This window comes from Chroicocephalus ridibundus, chromosome 14, assembly GCF_963924245.1.
Source record: "Chroicocephalus ridibundus chromosome 14, bChrRid1.1, whole genome shotgun sequence".
In the NCBI taxonomy this organism is placed as follows: domain Eukaryota; kingdom Metazoa; phylum Chordata; class Aves; order Charadriiformes; family Laridae; genus Chroicocephalus; species Chroicocephalus ridibundus.
This window is the reverse complement of record NC_086297.1, coordinates 3798374-3823367: the sequence shown is the minus strand read 5'-3', so window position 1 is coordinate 3823367 and position 24994 is coordinate 3798374. Positions and strand designations below refer to the sequence as shown.

The 24994-nt window shown below is 52.0% G+C and overlaps 1 protein-coding gene across 2 annotated transcripts in view; it reads right to left on the bottom strand.

Moving 5' to 3' along the window:
* SLC38A10 (solute carrier family 38 member 10) overlaps positions 1–24994 on the bottom strand; it is a 38052-nt gene that overhangs the window by 12706 nt on the left and 352 nt on the right. Inside the window, exons 2-11 of one of the 2 annotated variants that reach the window (XM_063351914.1) lie at positions 23747–23864; positions 20237–20282; positions 18248–18341; positions 16892–17035; positions 15039–15163; positions 11637–11739; positions 10659–10841; positions 8592–8703; positions 8288–8394; positions 2105–2258 (exon numbers count right to left, since the gene is read on the bottom strand). In XM_063351914.1, the coding sequence (XP_063207984.1) occupies positions 2105–2258; positions 8288–8394; positions 8592–8703; positions 10659–10841; positions 11637–11739; positions 15039–15163; positions 16892–17035; positions 18248–18341; positions 20237–20282; positions 23747–23864 (1186 nt within the window). The remainder of the gene's footprint in view (positions 1–2104; positions 2259–8287; positions 8395–8591; positions 8704–10658; positions 10842–11636; positions 11740–15038; positions 15164–16891; positions 17036–18247; positions 18342–20236; positions 20283–23746; positions 23865–24994) is intronic. The other variant, XM_063351913.1, reaches the window with a different exon arrangement.

Below are 24994 nucleotides of genomic sequence, written 5' to 3'. Positions count from 1 at the left end.
GCTCCCAGCGCGGGGAAGGGGCTCAGAGGGTCCCCCCGAGGCAGGGACGGGGCCGAGCACCCCCGGCGGTGCCCGGGGAGCAGCCGTGTGTTCCTGGGAAAGCCCCGTGCGAGGAATACGAACCAGACGTGCGCGGGACGAGGGCACCCAGGTGATGCGGGGCAGCCCGCATCCTGCGCGCCCCGTGAATGGCAGGATGCAGCTGCCGCCGTGTTTTCCAGGCTGCGGGCTCCTGCCTCTGCAAAACAAGCCGGGCGAGGACGAGGGGGGAGCTGCGGGGGGGAAGAAGGGCACCATTTAACGCCTCTCATTGCTAGTCAAGCCGACATCCTGCGGAGGCACAGGGAGGCACGGATCCAAGGCACGGGGTGGTTCGCAGCAGCGGCTCTCCTGGGGCACCCCCACCTCCCCCTGCGAGGTCCTTGTCCCCCTTCATCCCGCTTCCATCCCGCTCCCTCCTGCCAGGGGACGGAGCGCCCCAGCCAGGCTCCGCTCCCCGGGGCAGAGCCAGCAGCCCCCCATGGCGAAACCGCGCTGGACTCGGAGGGCAGCCGAACTTTCCCCGGGCAGACGCTTGTCAGCGCGTTCGGAGCCGCACGGCTCCGCCCCGGGGAAGTTTACGAACCAAGAGCACTAAAACCGCCTTCCTCCCAGGTAGGATTATTTAATCCAGCAGTAAGTACCAGGCAATAAGGGCTAATGCCGAGGAGCTGCGGGCACACGCGGCGGGTACGGCAGGGCGACCGCCGAGTCGCAGCGCTCCGCGATGATTAGACGCAGGCGTCCTGCTCTGCCGCTCCGGCTCACGCGGAGAAGAAGTGGAGAAGAGATTTAGCAAACTCCAGCGGACACCATCTTTTATGGGACTTTTTTTTATTTTCCCAGTCACAAGAACACGTGTCATTAGCGACTCCTCCTGAAACGAGCAGCTGTTCTTTGGCCATTACTGCTCCAAAATTAACCAAGACGGAAGAATTCAATCGCATCCCTCCTCCCTGCCCTGCTGAGTGTGCTCGATTAAGGGATTGAGAGCATCTTTTGCTCAGAGTTCACGGGTATCCTAGTGCCTGAGAAGGCACGTACGCCTTGGGTGAACCAGGAGCACGAACGCATAAAACCCCACCGCTGCCAGGGACGGAGCAACCCAGGAGTGAATGTTATCGGCGGCAGCACCGGTGTCTCGGAGACACTCAAAGCTGCTCGGCAGGAACACAGCCAACAACCAGGAGGGAGGATAATCTCCAGAAGAGACAGCCCCTTTCTCGCTTCCGTTCTCAATCTCTGCGAGGCTATTTCAAGGCCCCCCGAAGAACACACACACACAAAAAAAAAAAAAAAAAAGAAAGAAAAAAAGCAGCACGCGCAGAACCAAAGAAAAATAAAATAAAGAAACAGGACACAGCCACAGATGAGGGGCAGCGCGGGGTCACGCGACACCTGCTAGCGATGGCCTTGCAAGGCAAGCCTGCAGCTGGGGAAGGGAGGGATCGGCCGTAATTCTATCAACGGCCACAGTAAACAAATAATAAATAATGTGAACCAGTAAACAAAGCTGAGGCATAATCACAGGCTTTGTCAGAGCTAAAACCCAATCCAAATTTATATCCTCACAACCAAAAAAAAAAGTCAGTGCCCATAAATTTACATACCTTTGAGCGCAATGAATGGCTTGTTATTGGAACCGCGGACAATGCGCTGGCAGAAATGGTGAAAGCAGCCCTGTTTGGCCACTCACACCCCTCGTACAGGTGGCCAGCGTGGAGCCAGCGCTGGGCTGTGCTCACAGAGCTGCATTTATTACCCCGAACGGGGAGACCCGTGCTCTGTCCTTACAGGGGACTCCTGCCCCTGCACCCTACCTTTCCTTTCCTTTCCCTTCCCAAAAGAACAACTCCCACAGGGTACCACCGGAGCTCACACCAGGCTTTTCCAGAAGGCAAAACTGCAGCCTTTCTTGGGAAAAGTCCCCAGGATGTTGTGAAGCCACCTGGAAATGACCCTGCTTCCACCGCGCTTTTAGAAAATATATATTTTAATTTTTTTTTTTTTTCAAAGAGGTGGAGCTGGGAGCAGGGCTCGAAGCACACCTCAAGCAGGCACATACCTGGGATTTTGATTGCATCCTGGTCAATTCTGTTCTGCTCGCCGTCCAGGTGCTCCAAGCCCATCGCTTCTGTCTTCACAGGGGCGTCCTCCGTTGCAGACAAGGTGGTGTACGTGCTAATCACCAGTATTCCCAGGCCAATCCACAGTATAATCTGCACAATGTGCCAGAGCTTCAGTTAGCGCAGCAAAACAAACGGGACTGCTCTGTACAGCATTCTTCATGCAAACAGTGTCGCCAAACAATTCAAAGCCCAGTGCAATTACACATGTCAATAAGAGACAGAGAAATTTAAGAGGTGAAAAAGAAAAAACAGTAGCTTTTGGCTGAGGTTTTTATTCGGATGTAGAGACGTAGCAATGAGTGTTTCAGATGCTGGAGGCTGTTGAAAAGGCGACTCCTGTACCAGGAGGGCTCAAAAGCAAGTGGACAGGACGTAAGGATAGAAAAATGCATGTGGCAGACAGGAGTCCAGCTGCAAAGACTCATTCCCTGGTATTTCCATCAGCAACATTAGAACACCATGAAATCAGGTCTGGCTGAGAACAGAAATGCCCAACCTGTTTAGAGCCTAAAAAAGTTTCTAGGGAGCTGTTTAAAAATTTTTATTTTTGAGAGGAAGAATAAGATGTCCACACACAAATCCTGGTGGCCAGTGCTCAAGAAGCTGATAAAAATCCTCCCTGATTTCCAAAAGCCTGGGACCAAATAGAATAAAAAAAGAAAGAATCTGGACACTGCGGAGAGAAGGGCTCTACGAATTTCTTTAACTCAAAAAGGAGAAAGTGACCACCACCAAAAAGAACTTTTCTACAGCTTATCATCTAATGATAAATTGATCTGAAAGGATCTAATTACACATGAGCTGTAAGAAAGAATTAAAAACTCTCTGCCTCTGACTGCACCAAAAAAAATAATCTCTAGGAGCGCTAGCAATTCACGGGGTAACGCGAGAAGGACAAGCGAGACGATGCGCAGCAGCGACAGGGGCCGAGGAACGTCGGCCACGTTGGGTGTCAGGGCTGCCAAATGCCACCTGCGCCTCCGGGCAAAGGGGAGCCAGTTCAAAGAGCCGAGCGGATGGATTGCTGGCCGACAACACCGACTGGGGAGATTTAATTAAACTCTAATATATTATTTTTACCTAGTTAATCACTGCAATTGTCACAGCAAGGGCTTCTCGTGGAACCTGGTTTGCATGTCAATGCATCAACGGCACGGAATGACTGGTAGGAGAAAGTGTGCAAGAGTTTGTGCTGAAGGAAGCGGGCAAAGAAGCATCACCCTCCGCTGGAAACACAATCTCCCTACAAACTCCTTTTCACAACAAACCGTGGAAGCAACAGGAACCATCTTACGCAAAACAGAAAACACCTCGGCGATGCTGGGAAGCTGAAAGTTTGCAGCAAAATGGTATTTATGATGCAGCAATTCCCTCTTTTTTTTTTTTTTTTTTTTTAAAAAGTACGTTCTGCTCTCTGAAACGCCAGGGATCTAGCTTATTTCTGCAGCTCTGCATATGGCAGCACAGGATCCAAGACGACGCTGCGAACTGCATCTCTCCTTTGCACCTTGCGGCTGCGCGCGTGCGGAGCGCAGGCTGCTGGGGAGAGGACGCCGCTTCTTCCACCACGCTTCTAACAAGGACAACTCGCTACACGTGCTTCACAGGGCAATCCTAAAAAAGTCTCAATCTGCCAAGGAAAAAACATCGCTTTGGTATACGTGATCTTGTTGCTCTCCGGTAGGAACCACACGAGCTGCCCTTTGCAACACCCAGAGTACTGGTGATTCCGGCTTGGGCTGTGATAGCAGCTCACGAGAGGACCACATCCCGCGGGATTCATCTCTTCCCCCAGAACCCTTACCCTGCAGCATTTACATCCCAATTAACAAAAAGCATGACAAAAGGATGCGACTCGGTGTGAGAAAAACCAGGGATTGCTACAACTGGGAGCTGCCGGAGGGAGAAAACTGAAAATAAAGGGGAGAAGTGAAATTGAAAGGAGAAGTTAAAATATCGGCATGCCCAGGAGAGGGAGGGGAGGCTAACGCTTCCCCCTCCTTCCTCGCACTGAGGGAGATCACCCAGAAATGTGGGCCAGGGCGGTCAGAGCCCCGGGCCCAGGAGAGCCCGTCCCCAGCTCCCCCCTGCAGACAGACAGACGCCTTCAGAAGGAAAAGGCTGGCGGGATACGAAGCATCTCTGGACGAGGGACGAGCAGCCCAGCCAGGGAGCAGAGGCCAGACCTTAGAGACGTTGCAAAGGAAACAGAAGTAAAATCTGCTCCCTGCCTTGCTGTGTGGGTGCACAAAGAGCAGATATCCTGCCATCCCGCTCGGGCCAACAGCAGAGTCAGCAGGTCCCTGCCACGGCTGCCCTCGGCTTGGAGCTCGTCCGCTTCCTCCCGTCGCACGATCTACAGCCCCGGCAGAAATGCACTTTGCAACTGGAAGGCTGTTCTGGCGTCTTCCAGAAACAACAGCGGAGAGGAAGAGCATTTCCACAAAGAGGATCTATTCTGGTGCCACAGGAACTAGGAGCAACGTGGGAGAGAAGGGAACGGTAGGAAACGGCTGAAAACATTAAAAGTTTTAAAAGGATTTTTGTTGTTTCTTATCTTAGTGGGGAACCACGGGCTTGAATGCCTTGGATTCAAACCCCTTTGATTGTTCAACATTTGGAGTTCATCTGTGAGCTTCCCAGGGCAGCGGGTACGGGCACACGTGGCAGCCCGTGAACAGTCCACAGGCTGGGCTGTCCCCGAACCAGCAGCCGTCCCTCACCCTCAGCTCCCCCGTCAGCACGCCTCCTCCTCACCCACCCCGTCAGCAACTGCAGACCAGGATAAAGAGGTCCACAATTTGGCTTAACCCTAAGGAGATGCTTATGACATGGAAAACCAGGCAGTTTGGACTCAAGGGACCACGAAGGCTAAACCAAAAGAAGATGAACGTGGGCTGCAAGGACCCGGTGGCTCGAGGAACCAAACACAGGCAGAGGAGCCGCCTACCACCAAAGCGCCCAGCTGAAGAGTTGAGAACCTGGAGCAAGGAGAGGGACAACACTGCAGAGCGGTTATAAGCCAGTGTCTGGTCCCACAGGAAGAATCTCACCCCCACCTCTGAAAAGTGAACCTGCTGAGAGCAGAGACCCTTCTCCAGAAGCACCTCTCAGGATGGACATGGCAAGAGGACGTGCAAGCCCTGTGCAGCCTCCTCCAACAGGCGGGTCAGCAAGGCAAGGGCCTGTCTCTGGAGAGGAACGCTCTGAGCACGGACAGGAATTCAGGAGAGGAAGTTTACGCGGCCGTTTCCTCTGCTGGTCGCTTTCCCTCGGCCGTCCTTCCTCCCAGAAGATAACTCGAACTTTGTACAGAAGAGTCATCAGCTCAGACCATCTCCTCTAACCACGCCTCAGCCATCAGCGGGAAGCAAAAAAAACCTGCATTTGTGTAGAGTGACGACATCCTCCAAACTGGGCTGTTTTGGACACCAAATGTTTGGAGGGACAGAGTCATGGCGAAGGAATGCAGAGCCCCGGTCACCGCCGGGCTCCTCTGCTGCGCTGCGACAGAGATGCTGCGGCTGTACCGACCCCGAGCGCCTGCGGTGAAGGTGTGCTGGCCGCTGCGCTACCAGGCGAGGGCAGAGGGGAATGTCTTCTCCAGCCGCACAGGAGCGAGACCGAGGGGTCATTTCCTGACCTCCAGCAGCCTCTCCGCAGCTCCTCTTCCCCAACTGGGACAACAGCCACTCCAGCCTCCCTAGGAGGGGCCTCTCGGACAGGCTTGTGTCAACACTGGGAAGCCAACACCTTCCTGTTAGAAGTTAAACACTCTGTTTACAGACCTTAACGTGACCTTCAGCAGCCAAACCTCACTCTGTCCCCTCGCTCCAGCCTCCCGGAGGGCAGCAGGACCGGCACCTTTACAGGAACACGCTTGATGCTGAACCACAAGGAAGGGAACGCTCTCCCCAGTTCACTCGTAGCTCTGCACGCCTGACTTCAAGCTTTTTAACTGCTCCGTTACCTGATCGTCTTTCCAACACAGCAAGCCTTTCAACCAGGCCACCCCCTAGCCCCAGCCGACCAGCGGCTGCGACAATTAACAACTGGTTGGTAGAAGCTGCCCATGCTTTTTGCTGGCTGGCAAACACCTGGGACAGCCCATATTCCTTCTCCTGAAACCCACTTCACCACTTTTAATGCAACTTCCCCGTTTTGTAGCCTCAGCTTGCACCATCTTCCCAGCTCGGTAAATCTAAACTTCCTATCCAGCCAGCCCCACAGGCTGCCCCATACAGGACTTTGCTCGATGCCCAAAGTGGCCCAATAAAAGCAGCCAGTTCTCAGCAGCAGCAGCGCAAGAGTCGGGATAATCCAGGCAAGCGGAAGAGCTGGCGTTGAGAAGGTCTGCTGCTTTTGGAAGAAAGCTAAGGATGATGGAGGGAGGGAGAACATACATCTCCATTGTTTAGACAGGGAAAAGCGGGGAGGGACAGCTATGCCCAGGGCTGGCTCCTTCTCCCGCTTGACTGCCACTTTTCACAGGAGCGTATTTTGATGGAGTGGAGCGCCTGATCAAAGAAAAGCAGGAATGAAGGAGGAGACCAAAGACGGAGCTTCAGGGTAAGAATAAATGAGTCTTTGCAGAAGACCTGGAGGAACGAGGAGAGGGTGGGCCCAGAATTGTGCTCCAGAGTGGAGGCAGGGAAGGGCTCTGCAGCCCGGCGTGTTTCTGAAGGCAGGTGTGCCCTTGCCGCAGCACTTCAGAGCATCGCTCAAAGAAACTATGCAAACTTGACAGGCCATGGATCATTCAAGAGAAGGCTGGACAGCTTGCTACCAGCCCCTTGAAATGCCAGGGTAACCTGGGGGCTGATGCTTCAGATAAGCCCTTATTCCTTTGTGGGGATTTCTGCAGGACAAACGTCTTCACCAGCCTTGTGACCAGCGTTTGAGGTCAAGGATTGTGAGGGCCCCAGTGTTCAACCCCGAGCAGCTGACAGTCGCCTCTGGGCAGCCAGTTTAAGAGCTCAGCACATCCTAAGTGCAGTTTCAAGGCACTGCAGAGAAACGTTCTGGCTCAGCCGGAATAGAAAGCAATTCTTGAAAGTGCTCTTTGTTTCCCTGAAAAATCCAGGCTGGCATTCAGACTCCTGCTTGGGGTTTCAGTCAAAGACGTTGGGACCAAAGTGTCAGAATTCAGAGTGAAAGCTGGAAAGTTGGACTATTTCCTTGTGTCAGAGAAAGCACGGGGAAAGAAAAAAATACGCCCTGCTTAAAAACTTCATGTACGTTTGCAAACCCACAAGTCATTAAACACAGCAAAAGCCATTAGTTCTGTAGGACCCACAAAAATGTCGTGCTCTCCCCCTGCTGACTCCGCAGTTTGCCGAAAACCTTATTCCCAGCCCAGCACTGTCGTGACTGGTAATGCTGGGGCAGAGGCCTGCTAAAAGGCAGCGGATTAAGTTATTGTTAGAAAAAAACAAAACATGTTAATTTCAGCCCCACAAAAGCCCAGTATTTGCAGAAGGAGAGAGATCAAGCCCAGCAAAGAGCCACTTTGTTTCAGTCCCCAAGGAGGCCAATTCAAACTGGAGCAAAAAGGAAAAGCTAAACTTCTAACAGCCTCTGAACAACCCCGATTTTTTAAAAACCAATTCCTGAAGCAACACCTCTATGTGTGTGTTCCTTTTTATTATTATTTTGGTTGAAACCAGAAAGCTGAGGGTCAGCAGCAAGAACCGCATCGCTGAGAAACCGTGTTTGTTTTACCCAGCCCCGGCAGGTTGGGATGTAAGGCCGGTTAAGGTTTTATAGGCTGCCTGGATTTCGCATTCTGCAGATACGGAACCTGAAGCCCACCAGAAGGCGGACTGGAAGCGGCGTTTTATGCACCAAATGAATGCTTCACTTGCTGCTGGTGGGACAAAAAGAGCCGGTGTTCCAGCACAGAGCTGGCCGTGCATCGGGCCAGCGCCTCCTCCACTGCTGCCTGCGTGCCCGTAAGCGACGCTGCTCAGAGCAGCCGACCAGAGCAGCTCCCACCTGCACTGGGCAGACTGGGCGGGGGGGAGGCTGGAGGAGGTGCTGAGCAGTTTCTCAGCCAAATTAACTACGTTCCCAGGCTCTGCAGAGGGCTTAGGGGGATGTCAAGCAGCATCAGCACTGACCTGCGAACAAAGTGCATTCTTGTGGATCTTCTTGTAAATAAGAGCTGGGCAGATAAAACAGATGAGGCTTCCCATGGTAGCACCTGTCAGACCCAGGACCGTTTCCACTGGCAAAGAAGAGGAGGAGAAGTCAGCAAAGGCCTCTTCCAGGACAGCCAGAGCACAGCACGTGGCGGCTGTCTGAGCCCCCGGGCAGGCTGGGGCACGAGCCCAGCGGGCCTGGCCATCGCACCCAGAAAAGCCAATAAAAGAGACCAGAGAAAACAGCCAACCAACCAGCCCTTGCCCCCAGCTCCTCACTCACCGTTCGGGATCATGATGCCTCCCACCATGGTTCCAAACACAACAGCCAACGTCAGGGCTTTGAACCGAAGCGGGGGCATGTACCCCCCAGCAGCGAAGGTGCCGTCTTTCTGCTGGAAGAGAAGGGGTGGGAGGGGGAGAATGAGTTTAGCTCCTGCACCAGAACCCCGCAGTTCCTAAGCAATTACCCCAGCAGGTTCCAGCAGCTTTGTCACCTCCACGCTATGGTCTCCGCAGAGGTGAATGCTGGGGGCGGGGGGAACAACACACACAGTTGGACATGGTTGGGCAGTTTTAATACGCAACTGCATTTGAACCTTCAAAACAAGAGTGACAGGGGGCACGGAGCCAAAGCTGCTGCTTCCATCCCGCCCCAGATGTGAACTGCACAGCTGCATCCCAGTCCCTGTGCCAGCGCTGCGGCCACCCAGCCTCTGTGAGTGGCCCCAAGGCCAAGGGCATGAGAAAGAGGTGCAGCGAGAAGGCAGGAGGGAGACGAGACACAGGGGGAAGAGCTCTGGTTTTGTGACAGCAAGGTGTCCCCTAACACCTCCAGGAGCAGGGCTATTCCCACCGTGTTACAACACATGTACCAGCTCCTCCGACTGAGAGAGGAGACCCTGGCTGGATGGCAGAGGGGATGATCAGTGCTGCTGGGGAGCTGCTGATACCGGAGGGTTTCCAGATGCCTTCCGTTTCCCATCCCATCCCCACGCTCCAAGCAGGAGGTGCAGAAAGCGGAGGACCCAGCGAACCCACATTCCCTGGAGAGCCAGCGGGTCCCTGCTCTCCCGTCCGCACAGCAACGTGACAGGTTCAGAGCCCAAAGAGCAACGAGCAGAGCCCAAGCAAGAGCCATGGTCTTCCCAAGCGTCTCCAGTGCTCACTCTCTGCACCCACTGGCTTTCACCGACCGTCTTCCCCCATCCTCAGGCCCTCCCGATGTGAGAAAAGAGCCAGGGGCTTCTCACAGGCAAAAGTGGCAGGATTTAGAGCTATAAATTGCTCAAGTTTTATTTCCTGCCCTAAGAGGTTTCTATTTATGCAGATACACAAAGGCCTCAGAACATTCCCACAATCTCTTACTGTTATTTGCTGAATACCATCGGCATGCTTAGTGCCGTACAATACACAGAGGAGAACACGCTACTGCCACAAGGGACTTACAGTCTAAATCAGACAGACCAACTATAGTCACAAAGGCCGTCTGAAGATCTGACCCTGGGAAAGGTGAACGTGTGGGAGAGGGCTCTATTCCACCCCATGCTCCTGCCCCACGCCAGCACCACGCAGCCCCGGAGGCACTGGAGGAAGGGGAGGTCCGAACCCGGAGGGGAGAAGGCTGTGCAAGGGGCTACTGACAGAGGTGCAAGGACAAGAATAACAATAAAAGAGCAGAAATGAGCAGGCACAGACAGAAGCAAGAAGAAACGAGGCTGGGCTGGGCTCTGAGGCCAGGAACAGAAGCTTGAGCTAAATGCAAAGCAAGATCGAGCTGGCCAGCAAAAGGATGCCAGCTGGAGCAGCAGGAAATAAGGAGGCTCCTCTGTTTCCAAAAGCACATTTCTCCCTCTTTCTGAGGGGGGGGAACCACCACGGCTCTGAACTGTGTAACACTTCAGCGCGAGAGCCGAAATCCCCCGGGGAGGAGCAGCCACGGGACTCGGGGCGCAGCAGAGCAATAGCAGGCTTCAGGCTCACAACCCCGGCACTTCTGCCCACGAAATTCCTCTGCAGAGCGGACAAGAACCTCAAAGTACCAGAGATTAACCATTCTGCAGAGCAGGATTTACAGACTGCCGCGGGCCTCCTGCCGCACTGTTACCACACACCAGGCACTTACGATTTCACTGTGAGTTGAGGGTTTGTCCCTCTGGATAGCGAGTACCTACCACAAGTCAGAAATATGCAGTTGTCAACGGAGTCTCACAGAACCAAGGCATGTTTGCAGCCCCGCTCGGCAGCCAGCAGCAGAAGCCAGAGAGTCACAGTAGCCCTTCAAAAAGCAAGTTTCAAAGGTGCACACCAAGGCAGCCAGCTGCTCCTTGGCCACACAAGAGGGTCTTACCTGCTGCTCAAAGAGAAGGGTGTTCAGCGCCTGTCTGCACGGGAGAATCATCATCGGAAACCCCACAGCTACTGACATCATGAATCCCACTCGGATCATCTCCGTCACAAGGTTGGAAGGGAAGTTCATTAGGACGTTCCCAGCAATGGCTTCGGTGTAACTCACGTAGCCAAAGAAGCCCACCTGTCCGGCAGGAGGGGAGGTGAGCGGGTGGGGTTTGACTCCCAAGTACATTCACATCTGCTCTTTACAAGAGGGTGGGGGTCAGCGACCTCCCATCAGTTAGGACGGGCCAGCCAAGGAGGGAGCGTGGGGCCACCTCCGTGGGCAACCTGCCAGCAGCCCCGGCTGCAGCACCCCTAGACGTTGAGGCAAACGCTTCAAGAACAGCGGGACCTTCCTAAAAGCAGAGGCAAGCTTCTCACCAACTACAGCGGGCTTTCCTGGAGGACGTTGCAGCAAGGGAACGCGGCCACTGCCAGCGACAAAGGGCAGCGCCACCCTGCACCCTCCAACGAAGGAGGGGCCGTAACGATTCCCCGCAGTGGCCTCGCTCGCAGGCTCTCCTCAGGAATTATTAACTCAGTTTTATTAACTGGTGCTTTATGAGGCATAACTTCCTTAACGTCTTTCCAATTGCAACAGGCTGAAAGAAGCTCTCCTAAGCTGCGGGCAGCACCTCCAGCTGCAGGCTGGGCCCTGGAAGGCAGACAGCAGGCGGATGCGCACTGCAGAGCTGGGTCTCCTCTCTGCCTCCGCCCGAGGAAACGGGCCGCGCTGAAAATTTGGACTCTCCAAATGCCTCCTGCACAGTTCAGTTCGTCACCTCCCATCTAATTTTGCTTTCAGCAAAATGATTTATCTTTCAGAATAAATACAGATAAGCAGAAACCAGCCCCAGCTGAAGATCAATCATCATCCCTGTTGCCCCTCCAGAGCGTGACTTCTGGCAAGGAAAGGGAAGGGGAAGTTTCTTACCGTAATGTAAAAGGTGGTGACCACGTTTAGGGAAGAAGCAAATATGGAGCTCATGATTTTAACAGACGGCTCATCCAAGCTATCATAGGTAGGCAAGACCTGACTGTAGAAAAGGGTAAATTATTTAAGGAAACCTTCTGCAGAGAGAGAGAAAAACCCAACTCCAGCACGTTCCCTGCCTCGGCCCAGCAGCGAAGAATCCCTGACACCTTCCCCCTATGGAGCATAAACACTCGCTGCTATTCCACAATTTATGTTGCTAATGCCAAGAGATTTCAGAACACTCATAACTTTAAGTGTTGCAGAAATATTCCTGCTCTCCCCACCCCACCACGTGGAGCTAAACGTGTGATGTAAACATTTTGGTTCAAAAGTGTTGCAAAATGAATGACCGTTTGTTCCAGTGAAACACCAGTGGCACCAGGCCAGGCAGCGCATTGCAGATTATTGTTCTTGGAGCTCTCTATGCTGATAATTAAAGCAACGCAGTGTTTACAGAGTAAAAGCAGGAAGAAGGTTAGAGCATCACACTGTCTAAAAGAAAAGTTAAACAAACAAAACTAAATGCAGCGCCTGTCATATTTCAGTGCTGCTGCTAGAGCTCAGTTCATAGAAAGCCGGGAGCGCCAATTACACGGGATTTGGGGTATTTACAGACTTGGAAGGCATGTGGAATGTACTTTTTGACATCAGGTGCATATTTTAGCAACTCATTAACCTCTTGTTACTTTAATTCAAGTGGCTGCATCCTGGCTTCATGTTACTGAAGGAACTCTCACAAGAAGGCAGGGAGTATCCAGTTAGAGGGGAAGGGGGTATCCCCAGCTCCAGCGGGCACAAAGCCATTAACAGAACGTGTGTCAAGCCGAGGCCAAGCAGAAAAATCCTTAACCCTTAATCCCTTAACGTCAAACGGTTCTGCACAAAGGAAGCTGAGCACGTCAGCTCTCAGGAAGCCGCCAGACACACGCAGGGTCTGCAAGCATAGCACCGTGATGGCCATTTACCAGCAGGGAGCGAGGAGCCCAGCTTCCCCAGGAGTCTCTCCATGTGGGATTCCTCCCTGCCCTCAAGGTAGCAACCTCCTCTAGATTAACCGGCAACGTCCTGGGCTTCAGCCCCACGCGGGGAAGGGGACAGCCAGACACCAAGGAGAAAAAAGGAGGGAAGCAGAGAAGCTCTGCAGTGCGAGGGATGGCACAGCCAGGCCAGGTCCGTGTCATAGCGCAGGAGCAACAGCAGTGACACAGGGAAGAGTGCCATGTGAAGTCCAGCTGCACCAGGCCTCCTGCAATCACCTAATGGCACTGTTTGGTCAACTTGGGTTTGGGGGACCAGCACAGTGTCCCTCAAGCCCCCACGACATGCTGCTGGGCCCTCCCGCCCATCACCACCTCCCAAGGCAGAGCAAGAGGACATGCGGCATGCAACAGGCAGCACGTCCTGACACGCTGGGGCTTTATTTTTAAGCAAAATGATTGCAGTGAAGACCAGTGAAGGATCAGGGACCCTTCCCCGTGTTATCTGTTACGCTCAAAGAAGGAGCAAGCAGATGGCTCCTCCTGAGCAGAGAGCAGGCAAGTCAGCACAGGCACTAAGAGCAGCCTTGGAGAAATCAGCCTTGTTCAGAGACGGCCAGAGCCACCTCGGAGCATCTGTTCACTGCAGGGACCACCTCGCACAGGCTCTGAGCCTGCACTAACTCGGCCTGCAGGGAACTGATGCTCACAGAGGCAATGAACACCCCCCTGACTTTGATTATCCCTCTGAATTCAGCATTTTAGCATCCATCTGCACCAGAATAGCCACCCCCAGGAATGAGGGGTTTTCTCCTGGAAAGCTCAACTCGCTCCTCTTTAATCAAAAGGTTCAGTGACTTGACCAAGGTCACGCAAGGAGGCGGCAGCGGAGGTAACCCTGGAGTCCTCGCACTCCCAGCTCTCAGATCAACAGCAAATTTCCACGCCACATAGCTGTAGAGGAGTGACCTACTTTGCCACTTCAGCAACAACAGGAGAGCTCTTAAAGAGCGAAGGGGATTGAACCCCCAAGTAAAGCAGGTCAAGTTTTTCAAGCTAGAATAACAGTGCATTTATTTGTCCTTACTGTATGCTGCATTTACGTGCTGAAGGAAAAGGACTTCTGCTTTACGTTAGAATTATTTTTTAAAAAGGTGATTCATTGGTTAGCAAAATTAAACCTAACTAGCTGAGAATAACAAGCTTATAAAGATTGCCTGGGCTGGGGACAGCATATTGCCCTGATGCTTGGAAAAAATGCATAGCTTTAGGTTCAGCTTGCCACGTAAGTGCTGTAACAGAGCCCATATTTAGGTAGGCGCACACTGGTCCAGACCAAACGATTTCCCTGCGTTTCCAACTCCCAGCAAAATTGTGCTGGGTACCGTGTGGCTACCATAAGAAAAAAAATAATCAGAACTTAAAAAACTCTAAAATGTTAATAAGGTAAAGCAGTAAAAGAATACAATTCCCTTTGCCGGTTGTAATGGAGACATTAAACAGCAAGACTGGAGTGTGTTCGGGTAGGAACCGAGCTGCCAAGAGAGCCGATAAGTGGAAAATGATGATTTGGATCTTGCGTGTGGGTGTAAACACAGCAGTCTGAACAAATTTTATCTGTCACATTCATTTACTGTTGGCATGCTACCCATTTGCTAGAACTACAGGGGGGAAAGCCCAACTCTGCCAGCCTTCCAAATGAGGATGGTCTTTTCCGTGTCCACATTTGGATTTACACTTCTATTTAAAGTCTGTTTCTATTCTGGCCAGGCACGTATTGCTCACTTGCCATTTTGGTGCAGAAGGTAATGCTGCTAGAAACGTGAAAATAGCCTGCTCTGCCGTCACGTCCTTCCATGTGCCAACGGAAACCCTCATTAAAAGCAGGTAACTGGAAACATGCAAACAACTCTCCAAAGTCAATGACTGCACGATCTTCTGAGTATTCTCAAAGAAATTCGGGGAAGCAGAGCGCAGCCGCGAGTGTGCGCTACCCTGCAGGGGGCCCTGCGGCCATTAGGCGACAGCCCCGCTGCCTTTCCTGGTGCTAAATCATTCCCTTCAAGAAACAGGGGAAATTCATCACTTACGCAGCTGTACCAGAAGCAACGTGCATTACGCTGAGGATCTGTTTGGCCCAAATGATCTTGTGTTGCTCAAGTACAATAACTCCCAAGTGAAATATAACTCCCTCCCCCATCTTGGTAACAAAAGGGTCACAACTGAATGAGATGCTGTACTTCAGTGGGCTGTAAAATATTTTGATTAAAATAGAATAGGAAACCAGATGGTATCTATCCCTTGCAGATCCTCGTGACCCTATGCCCTCACAAAAACTCGTTGTGGACCACAACTGCCAGAAGTGGGAATGGCAGGTACTTACGACTGACAGGCAAAAGACATGCCAAAGATGGGGATGCAGCGAAAAATGCCCTCCCAACGAGTGTAACTAACTCGCTGCAGCCACTGCCCGCTGAAGAGGCCGTGCTTGAAGGACGACAGCACGATCTGCAGCCAAGAGAAAGAAAAAGGGTTAAGATCCAACCCAAAGCAACTTCACGGCGGCAGTAACGCCGGTGCTGGGATAAAAGGCAGCGTGTGGCAGCTCTGCGAGGAACAGCTTACACTGCCTACCACAGCCCGATCTCTATTAGTCAAATTCCCCAGCTCCCCACCCCACTCACACACTTTATTAAAGCTCCCGGCAACCTCCAAGGGCCCCTTGCCACCAAGGATCCTGGAGTATATTTTAAAAGATCTATGGCATTCCCCCCCTTGTTTGATGCCATCAGACATCATAGCACGCACCAGGGTGGAACAATTTTCACTGACACATTTAACTGTGAGAATTATTGTTCCCAGCGATTTCTTTTGCACTCTTTTAAACACGTTTTTAAATCCAAACGGGAAGCGACATTTGCCTTGGGAGAATCCTGTTCAACAGAGAGAGACAAACGTTCCTAAAACAGGACCCCACCTGCACGCTGCTATTACTCCAGAGCCATTTAACACCACCAGTTCACTGAAGACAAGGATAAACTTCAGGAAAACAGGGGGAGCGAGGCACCCAGACGAGGCCAGGGGAGCTCTTTCGCCATTGACAGGGAAACTGGCAGGCGTTGGGTTGCACAGGAAACAGAAGGTAAATATGTCTGAATGCCTGTTTATAATATCGCCTGAATGGGGGTTTTCTAATCCCCTGAGATTATGTTTTAGTGCAGCCAACTCTCATGAAATGTTGTGGTTTTCTTAAAGGCACAGCTCCTGCAACACGGCAGTTTTATAAAACACTCATTTACAGCCTCCAGCCTCCTTACAGAGGCGAGCTCAGAAGCGTGACCCAGCACAACCTACTAAAAAAAGTTAAGTGGAAAGAATTTCCACACCTCCCTTTTCTTCCTTTTGTTTCAGCCCTTCCAGTCCTGAAATTCGGGAGAGACAGGGCTGGGGCTCCACAAGCAAACCACACGAGCATCCATGAGGTGAAACTTGAAGTCATTCAAAAGCAAGTGAAAGTCTCCACCTCTCAGTAAATGGTGCTCTGCAACGGGGCTTGGTGAAAGCAAACAGGTAACTCTCAGCTTAACCTAAATGGTCAAGCATCCACTCACTTCAGCAAAGAAAAACTTTTCTAGAAATATCTAAGAACAAGCATACGCCATGTACCAGACTTAAGACTTTACGATGCTCAAAAATAGAAGTGCTGGTGTCTAACAAATAAAACTACTTGCAGCCTGAAAGACATTAACCATCGGCTGCAAAAAAGCATGCAAAGTACATGCTGGAGTTCTTCACCAGAGCTGCCTTCCCCCTACAGATTAGAAGCATTGAGGTTTTCAAGGCCAAACACTAACGCACGATCAAAGTCCTCCTGCTTCCAGGCACTCTTCCCCACATCTTCCAGCCTTTGATTTAAAGTTCAGAGCCCTAAATTATAAGACACCAACAAGCAGAATAAACCACAACTCGATGTGTGGTTTGTTATTATTTGTGCCACCGCAGTCCCTAGCATCTGTAATAGCTTACAGACCCACTGGCCAGTTTCTACAGTTTGAACCTCCCCACCTCCACCAGCTCGAGAGCCCGGGCACCCGGATCGCTCGTTATGCCCAGCACCAGCAGTACTAATTATCAGGAAGGACATTTTAAACTTGAGGCCTGCACCTGCAGGCTGTCCCAGCGGGAACATCTGTGTTAAAACAATAGGAAAAGAGCATTCCCAGCATCAATACTCACCACGAACATGAACACGGTGTAAAAGATCAGAGCCATGGCGCTGAACGACTGTATGGAGGCCATCATGTTCCGCTGGAGGCTCAGTGGAAGTACAATGCACAGGGAGACGGCAAAGAGCAGGACTATCCGGAAACTGCCTGACACCTGGAAAAGGGACCTGCATAAAGAACTGGAGCATGGAGGATACTCAAAACATCCCACCAAATTACCAAAGTAACTCCCCGAGGCCGTTAATTTTTCCCAGAGTGAAAAACAATGCAAAGCCAGGATGGATTTCAAATGGGAAATTCTGCTTCTGTAGGTATTTAAAGATTTGCTGCTGAAAGCTTGCCGTTTCTTTGGCTAGGTCTGTGATTAGCTTATACAGTCACTGGGTGCCACTGTTGCTCTACACAGTGCGTGACAGGTCCATCCTGACGTGGAAGTATTTGGGGGCGGGGGGCTGTGTTTAAATGCTACTCCAGCACAAGTTATTTAAGTATTTTCATGCAATTAAATGAAAACTAAACTTACTTGGGAAACAAGAGCTTGAAGTCTGGAAAATTCTGATCCAGAAAACTAATCAAAACCTCACATTGGTATTTATTATAGCAGAACGCTCTGAAATGCTTGGAAATATTTAATACCTAATTTGGCTGCAGCCACAACGCATCTTTTTAACTTCACAGTCCCTTAATCGGAGCTTAGCAGCATCAGGCAGAGCAGATAACAGCCCCGCCAAAAATCCTTCCACGTGCCTATTTAGCTTCCCCGCGCAGTCCTCGCGCCGTCCCCAAGCGCTGCCGCTCGCACCCCGGCTCACGGCTCTCCAGGAAGAGCAGCAAGAGCCTCCTGCCCACGAGGAGCACCCCTGGCCACCACGCGTCTTGAGCCAACGCTGGGCTCATCACGCATCTCCTTCTGAATTAAAGAGCAGGCAGGCACAGAGGAAATTTGGCCACCAAAAGAGGACAAAAATCCCTCTTGAACTAGAGGGCTGCAAAGGGGTGAGAGCTCGGACAGAGGAACTGTCTGTCACTACTCGTTAGGGGCAGGAATTAAGACAGGAAGCATCATCTCCTCCAGGAATCTGCTCCAGAATTAAGAGAGGCCAAGTTGAAAAGAATTCCTTTGTTGAAGTGCCTTATTGGAGGTTTTACACATCTGATTGTTCACCATATGTCTGGGCTGCCAGGACTCCATAGAGCTAAATGCTCTGCGCGCAAGGCGTGCCATTAAAGCTCACCATGAGGTGACCCCACAACGCCTCGTGGGGCAGGACGCCTGTTGCTGCGTCTAAGGCACACACGGCTCGATGCGAGAAGAACTGGGACCGCTCTCCGCATTGTGGACGCGATCCAGTGAGGATTTATTTACCTGAAATCCAAGCAGCCGGGCAAAGAAGTTGGACCCCAAATCACCAATGACAACATAGAAAGCAATGCAAGTTCCCAGCATCAGCCCGATCATGCTGCAAAAACAAGAAAATACAGACAGGTCAGGCGGCCGGAGCAGGAGCCCTGGCACAGCTCCTGCGCCGGGGCAGGTGTGTGTCGGCAGCCACATTCCCAGCGGATTTGTACTCTGCACAGTCCTCGCGAGAGGAGGCGGCCTTATTCATGCTAAGGCCACCTCAGAGACACCTGGGGACACTGCCTGGGACTGCCAGGACCCCCCACTGATAACACGGGAGGAGTGAGAACATCTCTACAGTTCATACGCTGGGAGCAAACAACATCCTACATACACTGCAGCCGCTGGGGAAGGATTAAGACAACGGCTGAGCACTGACAAGGTCTCAAGGGCTACACCCTGCGCACAACCACGACAGCTGAAGATTGCTTGGGGTCCTACTGCTCCCCCCGTTTGCCAAGGAATATCCAGAAGAGTTAAACAGAAACAGCTAAAAGGGTACATTTAAACGGACTTAAAATCTTGCGCAGCCCCTGGCTCATGTTCAGAGGTGGAGCAGCCTCGGCGTGCCTTGCTTCAGCGCACACCCACCCTCTAACACAACTTTCTGGCCTTTCAAGATGCAGACGAGCCCCAGATTTTGCGGAGCCCACACTGGAAAACACGTTTGGCAACCAGTAATAAAGCAGGTTTTCTGTCCAGAGGGATACAGCGAGCTGGGAGCTCGCTCCCACTGCCGTATGAGCTGTGCATCACTACCGGTGCTAGAGGGGAGGACCACGCTTTTATCCTCCGGCTTGTGAAGGCCAGGCCACCAATTCTGCATTCAATCCCAGTAAAATAAAAACCAGAGAACCTCCATCCACCTCGCAACCACACCTGACATCTTGGCTAGAGAGGCCGTTCTGGTAACAAGCCGTGCATGGATTTAACTGCTGTTTGGAGCCACAGAAAAAAACAGACCATGGAGGTGGCAAGAACTCCTTTATTTCTTGGAAAAAATGTTCAAAAGAATCAGCAAGAGGTTCTCTCAGCCCCACGCCCCACAGCAGAGGCCTACCATGAAAGTCTCGATACCAAATGGGCTCTCAAACTTCTTTTTGCAAAAACGGACCACACTTTAACGAAAAGATTGTCCTATGAACTGCTTCTCCTCCCATTCGCGATTGCACGGACCACTTTCCCTCCCAGGCCCAATTATATAACATCCCTGTGGCTTGCATGGACAAGTAACATCTGAGAAATACTCGGTGTATTTTTAGTGTTCTGCAGCAGTTTGCAGCTGGGAAGAGGGAAGGAGCCAGCCCCGCTGACTGGCCTGGGCTCAAGCCGCCTCCACCAAAGAATCTCTGCTGGAAAAAGCCGTGCTGCAACGATGCCCCATCGCCCACCGCCACTGCTGAATGAAACCTGCGAGGGACCTTCCCTGGGCATGGGGGTTCATCTGAGGAACAGGGGGCTGTCTTGAAACGGAGACATCTTCTAACACCCAGCAGAGGAAAGCAGCGCCCGCTGCGAGGAGCGGGCAGGACCAGAGCAGCTAAAGGGTGGATCCGAGGTACTGAAGGCTCTCCCTCCCTCTAACTCACGGCAATCTTGGCAGGGATTTCACCCCTGGAAAAGGGCCACGAGCGACATGCCCGTGATTTCATAGCACAGGCAGCAGAGCGGGAGATGAGTTCATTCCCCGACTTCTGTGCTCCCGCTGCCTGGAAAGTGCTCCTGTCTGCACTCAGGAACGGGAGGGACACACTGAAGGCGACACCTGCGAGCTGTGCTTAGGGCATCTCACTTAGGCTCTTCTTCAAATTCTAGGTGGCAAGGAAGACTTCTGGGACCAGAAAAGGCAGGAGGGTAAGAACAAGAGTGCAGCAAGGCCACAAGAAGCTACAGAGCAGTATTTTTCATTAAAGAAAACCAAACTAGTCAAGATTTAAATAAGCAGCAGATTACCTTGTTTCCACCAACATTTTTCCTGCTTTTCCATAGGCGTGAAATGCTGGCGTAAGAGGAAAAAAAAAAAAAAAAAGCTGGAGTTAGTCAAAGAAAGGTCCAGAACGTGGCAGACGCATCAGGTCGAAATTAAACAATAAGAGTGACAAAGGGCAGTGCAGCAGGAACCCACCACTGTTGTGTTTTGGGGCTGTTTCCCTTGCTCACCCTCCCACTTTCTTTTTCAGACATGTCCTCTGCAAACTGAAAACCACATAAGACACGAACAAAGATGAGGGAAAGATAGAAAGTAGGTTCTTTTTTTCCCCCCCCCCCCCTATTTAGAAAAAAAAGGAGCATGAAGTAGCAGTCACACATGGCAACCATTAAAAGAAAGTCAGCGCGGAAGAGAAAATATGCATGTATAAGATGCTGTGTGGCAAAGTCACTGCAGTGCAAAATTTCAGTCAAACTCTCATTTTTATTTTTATCTTCCCACTATAACTGAACGTTGCTGGATGGGAGATCTGAGATGGTGCCCAGAACGTTCAATCCCATACCCAGAATACCCAGAACTCACAACCCACACCAAAGGGCTGCTGCCAAGAGACTTTTTTTTCCCCTCCCATGCTTGGGTTGTAGCTTGTAGCAGAAAATGATCAGTAGTCTTTAAATCATTGTGTGTTTTCTTAAACAGAAAACGCCAAGAAAACTCCGCTTGTATTTTTAGATCTTACTGGGTAGAATGGGAATTGAGACCTCCAGTTCCAAACACAGACCACATTGCCCAATTCTGCCAGTCTTTAACTGTCAGTCCAACATGAAAACCACCACCCTGGACTCCCCTTTGTCTTCTCTCAAGGTACAGCACACATTCCTGGAGACCGCCAGAAAACAAACTTTATTCGCTTCTGGAAGCATCTTCTGCTATTTTAAATATTAACTTACAAACTCTGATTTCTTTGGACTCTGCTTGAGCTCAAAATTAAGGAAACAAGATGTTCTCCCGCAGAATGAGAAAAAAAGCATGGCAGGAGACCCACAGCAGAAAAATAAACCGGAGCTGTTCTGTGGGGTCGCACCGAAAATAGCCGATGGCTCGGTGACAGATGGGGTGGGACAGCCGCCACCAGGCGCGCTGCCTGAGCGCGAACAGCCACCGCACCGCCTTGGTCTCCAGCTCGCACTCATTTGGGAGCTGCGACAGTAAGGGGGAAAGGCAACAGCCCTTGGGGGGTTCAGTCACACAGACCAAGGGCCAGGAGAGGGGAACGTCCCTCCTGGAGAGCGGGTCATTAAGGAGCCAGCCTCTGGGAGAACTGCTGCTGCCCTGCTCCCGAGAGCTCCTATTTCGCGTCCCACGGAAAGGTAGGTGCCTCCCAATAACAGCTACAGGCGAGAGCCCAGGCCGGAGATGCTGAGAAACAATCAGTCTCCTTGGCTGTTCTGATGTGATGGTCTAATGAGAACAAGCCTTCAAACGTTATGCCAGATGTCCCCATCTGGGGACACTGGGAAAATTGGATCCTTTATCTTCTCAAGGAAGAAGGAGACGATGACTGTAAAATAAATTGTACAGTCAAGCACCTTCGGAATGGGATCTCTAGATGCCTAACAAGCTGGGCAGAGCTGAGTCCGCTCAGTAATTAGAGAAACCCTTTTAAACCAAGTGTGGTTACTAGAAGGGGCAACCGGTGTTTCAGCACTGTCCTCTGCAGGGAGCGGAGCCGAGCTGCCGGCCGGGAGTGCGGCGAGCTGCTGACAGGGTTGGTACCCAGCACAGGTAGCCTGCAAAGACCCAGGCCGCTTTCAGCTGCTGTAAGGAGAGGCATTAACTCATCTCCTGGTTAAATCCTATCTGGGAACCGCATCCCACTTCCCTTCTTGTCCACACATCTGCCTAAGGCTCTTCCCTTCCACACAGTGCAGGAGAACAGCTGTGAAGAGCAAAATATTTTTAATACCCAACCCCTTCAGGCGTAGAGCGCTGCCAAGCGAAGACGTCTGGGCTAGATATCAGCCCGTTACAACCCTGGCTCTTTTGCAGCTGTAACGATTGCTCCCAGTGTTCCTCCGGAAGGGACTGGCTGACTGAAGTTAATTTGCAAAACTTTCTTACATCTTTCAGCACTGCCAAAGCCTCCCACAGAATCAGCTGCAAGGGCTGCCAGGAGCTCTCGCAGATGTACCAGGGCACAAGCCCACGGTGACAAAGGCTGTCTGTGTGGAGCTGCTCAACCTTGATGCATTAGGATGCATTATAGGAGCGCTGCCTTTCCTCTCAGGGCTGTCCCTCCCGGTGGCACCTCTCCCAGGGCAGAGGCATTTCTTTCAGCGCCAGCATTTGCGTGCCAGGAAGTTTAGAAGCATTACTGGCCCTCTCTGTATTCAAGCCCCTTGGCTTCAGAGAGTGTGGAGGATCCCTTCTTCCCGGGAGACGCTCCAAGGTGGAGGGGACTCTCTGTACTTGGGGGAAGCAGCACACAAAGACGTGTTGTGTGGGGGCAGGGAGACACAGCCCAGGCAGCTGGGCTGGGGGCGGCGGGGACAACTCGGATGCTACCTGGGGGCTCCCCCTTCCCTCCAGCATCACAGGCACAACCTCCGAGACCACAGAACTTCTCGATCTTTTCCATTTCTAGCAGATATAACTCGGCAAAAGCCAAGACGTGCAACCCGGTAGCAGCACCCTGGGCACTCTGAGGGTGGAGGAAACTCATCTTATCAACAACACGGTCAACGAGCGAGCCGTGCGTTTCTTTAGCTCTTTTACCAAGGGCAATGCCAGCCAACTCTCTCCTGCCCCACAGAAATAAGGCAAATGGCATAAAAGAAGACTTTTCATGTCATTTCACATGCCAACAGAGAGGACTGGAACCCAACCACCTCCTCCTGCCCCCCAAGTCAGTCAGAATCAGCAGAGAGGTCACAAGCAGAGGCCAACCCTGGCGCCAGCGCAGAGGCAATGAGCTCCGAGGAAGAAGGTTGGCAGGCTCTGCCAAAAACCCACACATGAATCTTGCAGATGTTTTTATTTTCTTGGCCGCTTGGAACCTTGCGCGCTGTTTCCTCTCTGCTCTGCCATAAACGCGCACACAGCTCAGATCCCGGCAGCCCGAGCTCCATGCCAGGCTCTCCGCTGGCAGAACCCGATGTCCTCAGCAGCACACTGGGTGGGGAAGCTCGCGGCTTTCATGCCGAGACCAATAATTTACACCAGACACCCGCTACGCCAGCTCCCGAAAACTTGGGTTTTGATCAGTCAGCGCTGTGTCTCCTCCCCTGCCCTGCAGAGTCAAAACAATTCTGCGCCTATTAACTTCACTGAGCAGAATTAAACCCTCGCGTTCCCCTGGGGACGTGGGGCAGGGGGGAGAGACTGACAAAGGAAAACAACACCAATTGAAAACTACATCAAGAAACCATTTGCTATTCCAACAATATCAGTATGAAGGTTGTAAATTAAGAGGTCAAAGTAAAACCGCAGTTAAAAAAAAAAGCCAACTAAGCCCTTGAGCTGAAAATTCTCACCGAGGCCAGGGTAGGTCCTGCGCTTGCTGAGATTGGCTGATTTCACCAGGAACATGCAGGATTGATGAGTCATCCAAGAACAGAAAATCAGCAGCAGAGCTCCCAAGACAATGCCGCACTGGAAGGGGAGAAAAGGAGGGCAGAGACAAGCACAAGGTGGAAAGTCAGTCATTCGGCAGAGTCTTACTGCCGACCCTTATCACCTGCAGGCTCCCTCGCATATTCCCAGCCACACTTTGCCTGTTAAGGGAGCTCCCTCAACTTCAGAGCAGCTGGGAGAAACATGATGCATGAGCTCAATTTTACTCCCTCCACAGCCCAAGGACAACGTGGAGCAGCCACCTGTTTCCCACAGCTTCCAGTTGCACCAATTTAAGTGCCAAAGAGTGAACTGGGAGCCGTTTCTGGAGCAGAAATTCCACGGCTCCCCTTGTTCATCCCCCAATGCTCCCTGCAGCTCTCAGCATGTTCACACAGAGCAAAGGAGACTGCTCCAAACCCTGAGGCGCAAACTCTGTTGTAAATTTATTTAATAAGAACTATCTGACAGGGCAAACTAATTACAAGCTCACTACCAGCGCTGTCCTGCCTTGCTGGTTCATGCATTTGCAGTGTTTAAACACTGGATGCTTTTTAAGCAGGTGACTTTAAATAGGCACAACTGGTAGAATCACAGAATGGTTTGGGTTGGAAGGGACCTTAAAGATCATCTAGTTCCAACCCCCCTGCCCTGGGCAGGGACACCTCCCACGGGACCAGGTTGCTCCAAGCCCCATCCAACCTGGCCTTGAACCCCTCCAGGGATGGGGAATACACAGCTTCGCTGGGCACCCTGGGCCAGGGGCTCAGCACCCCCATAGTGAAAATTTTTTTCCTGAGATCTCATCTAAATCTACCCTCCTCTAGTTTGAAGCCATTACCCCTTGTCCTGTCACTCCCCTCCCTGATCCAGAGTCCCTCCCCAGCTTTCCTGGAGCCCCTTTTGGGACTGGAAGGGGCTCTAAGGTCTCCCCGGAGCCTTCTCTTCTCCAGGCTGAACCCCCCCAGCTCTCTCAGCCTGTCCCCACAGCAGAGGGGCTCCAGCCCTCCCAGCATCTCTGCGGCCTCCTCTGGCCCCGCTCCAACAGCTCCGTGTCCTTCTGCTGTTGGTGCCCCAGAGCTGGAGGCAGCACTGCAGGGGGGTCTCCCCAGAGAGGAGCAGAGGGGCAGAATCCCCCCCTCGCCCTGCTGCCCCCGCTGCTGGGGATG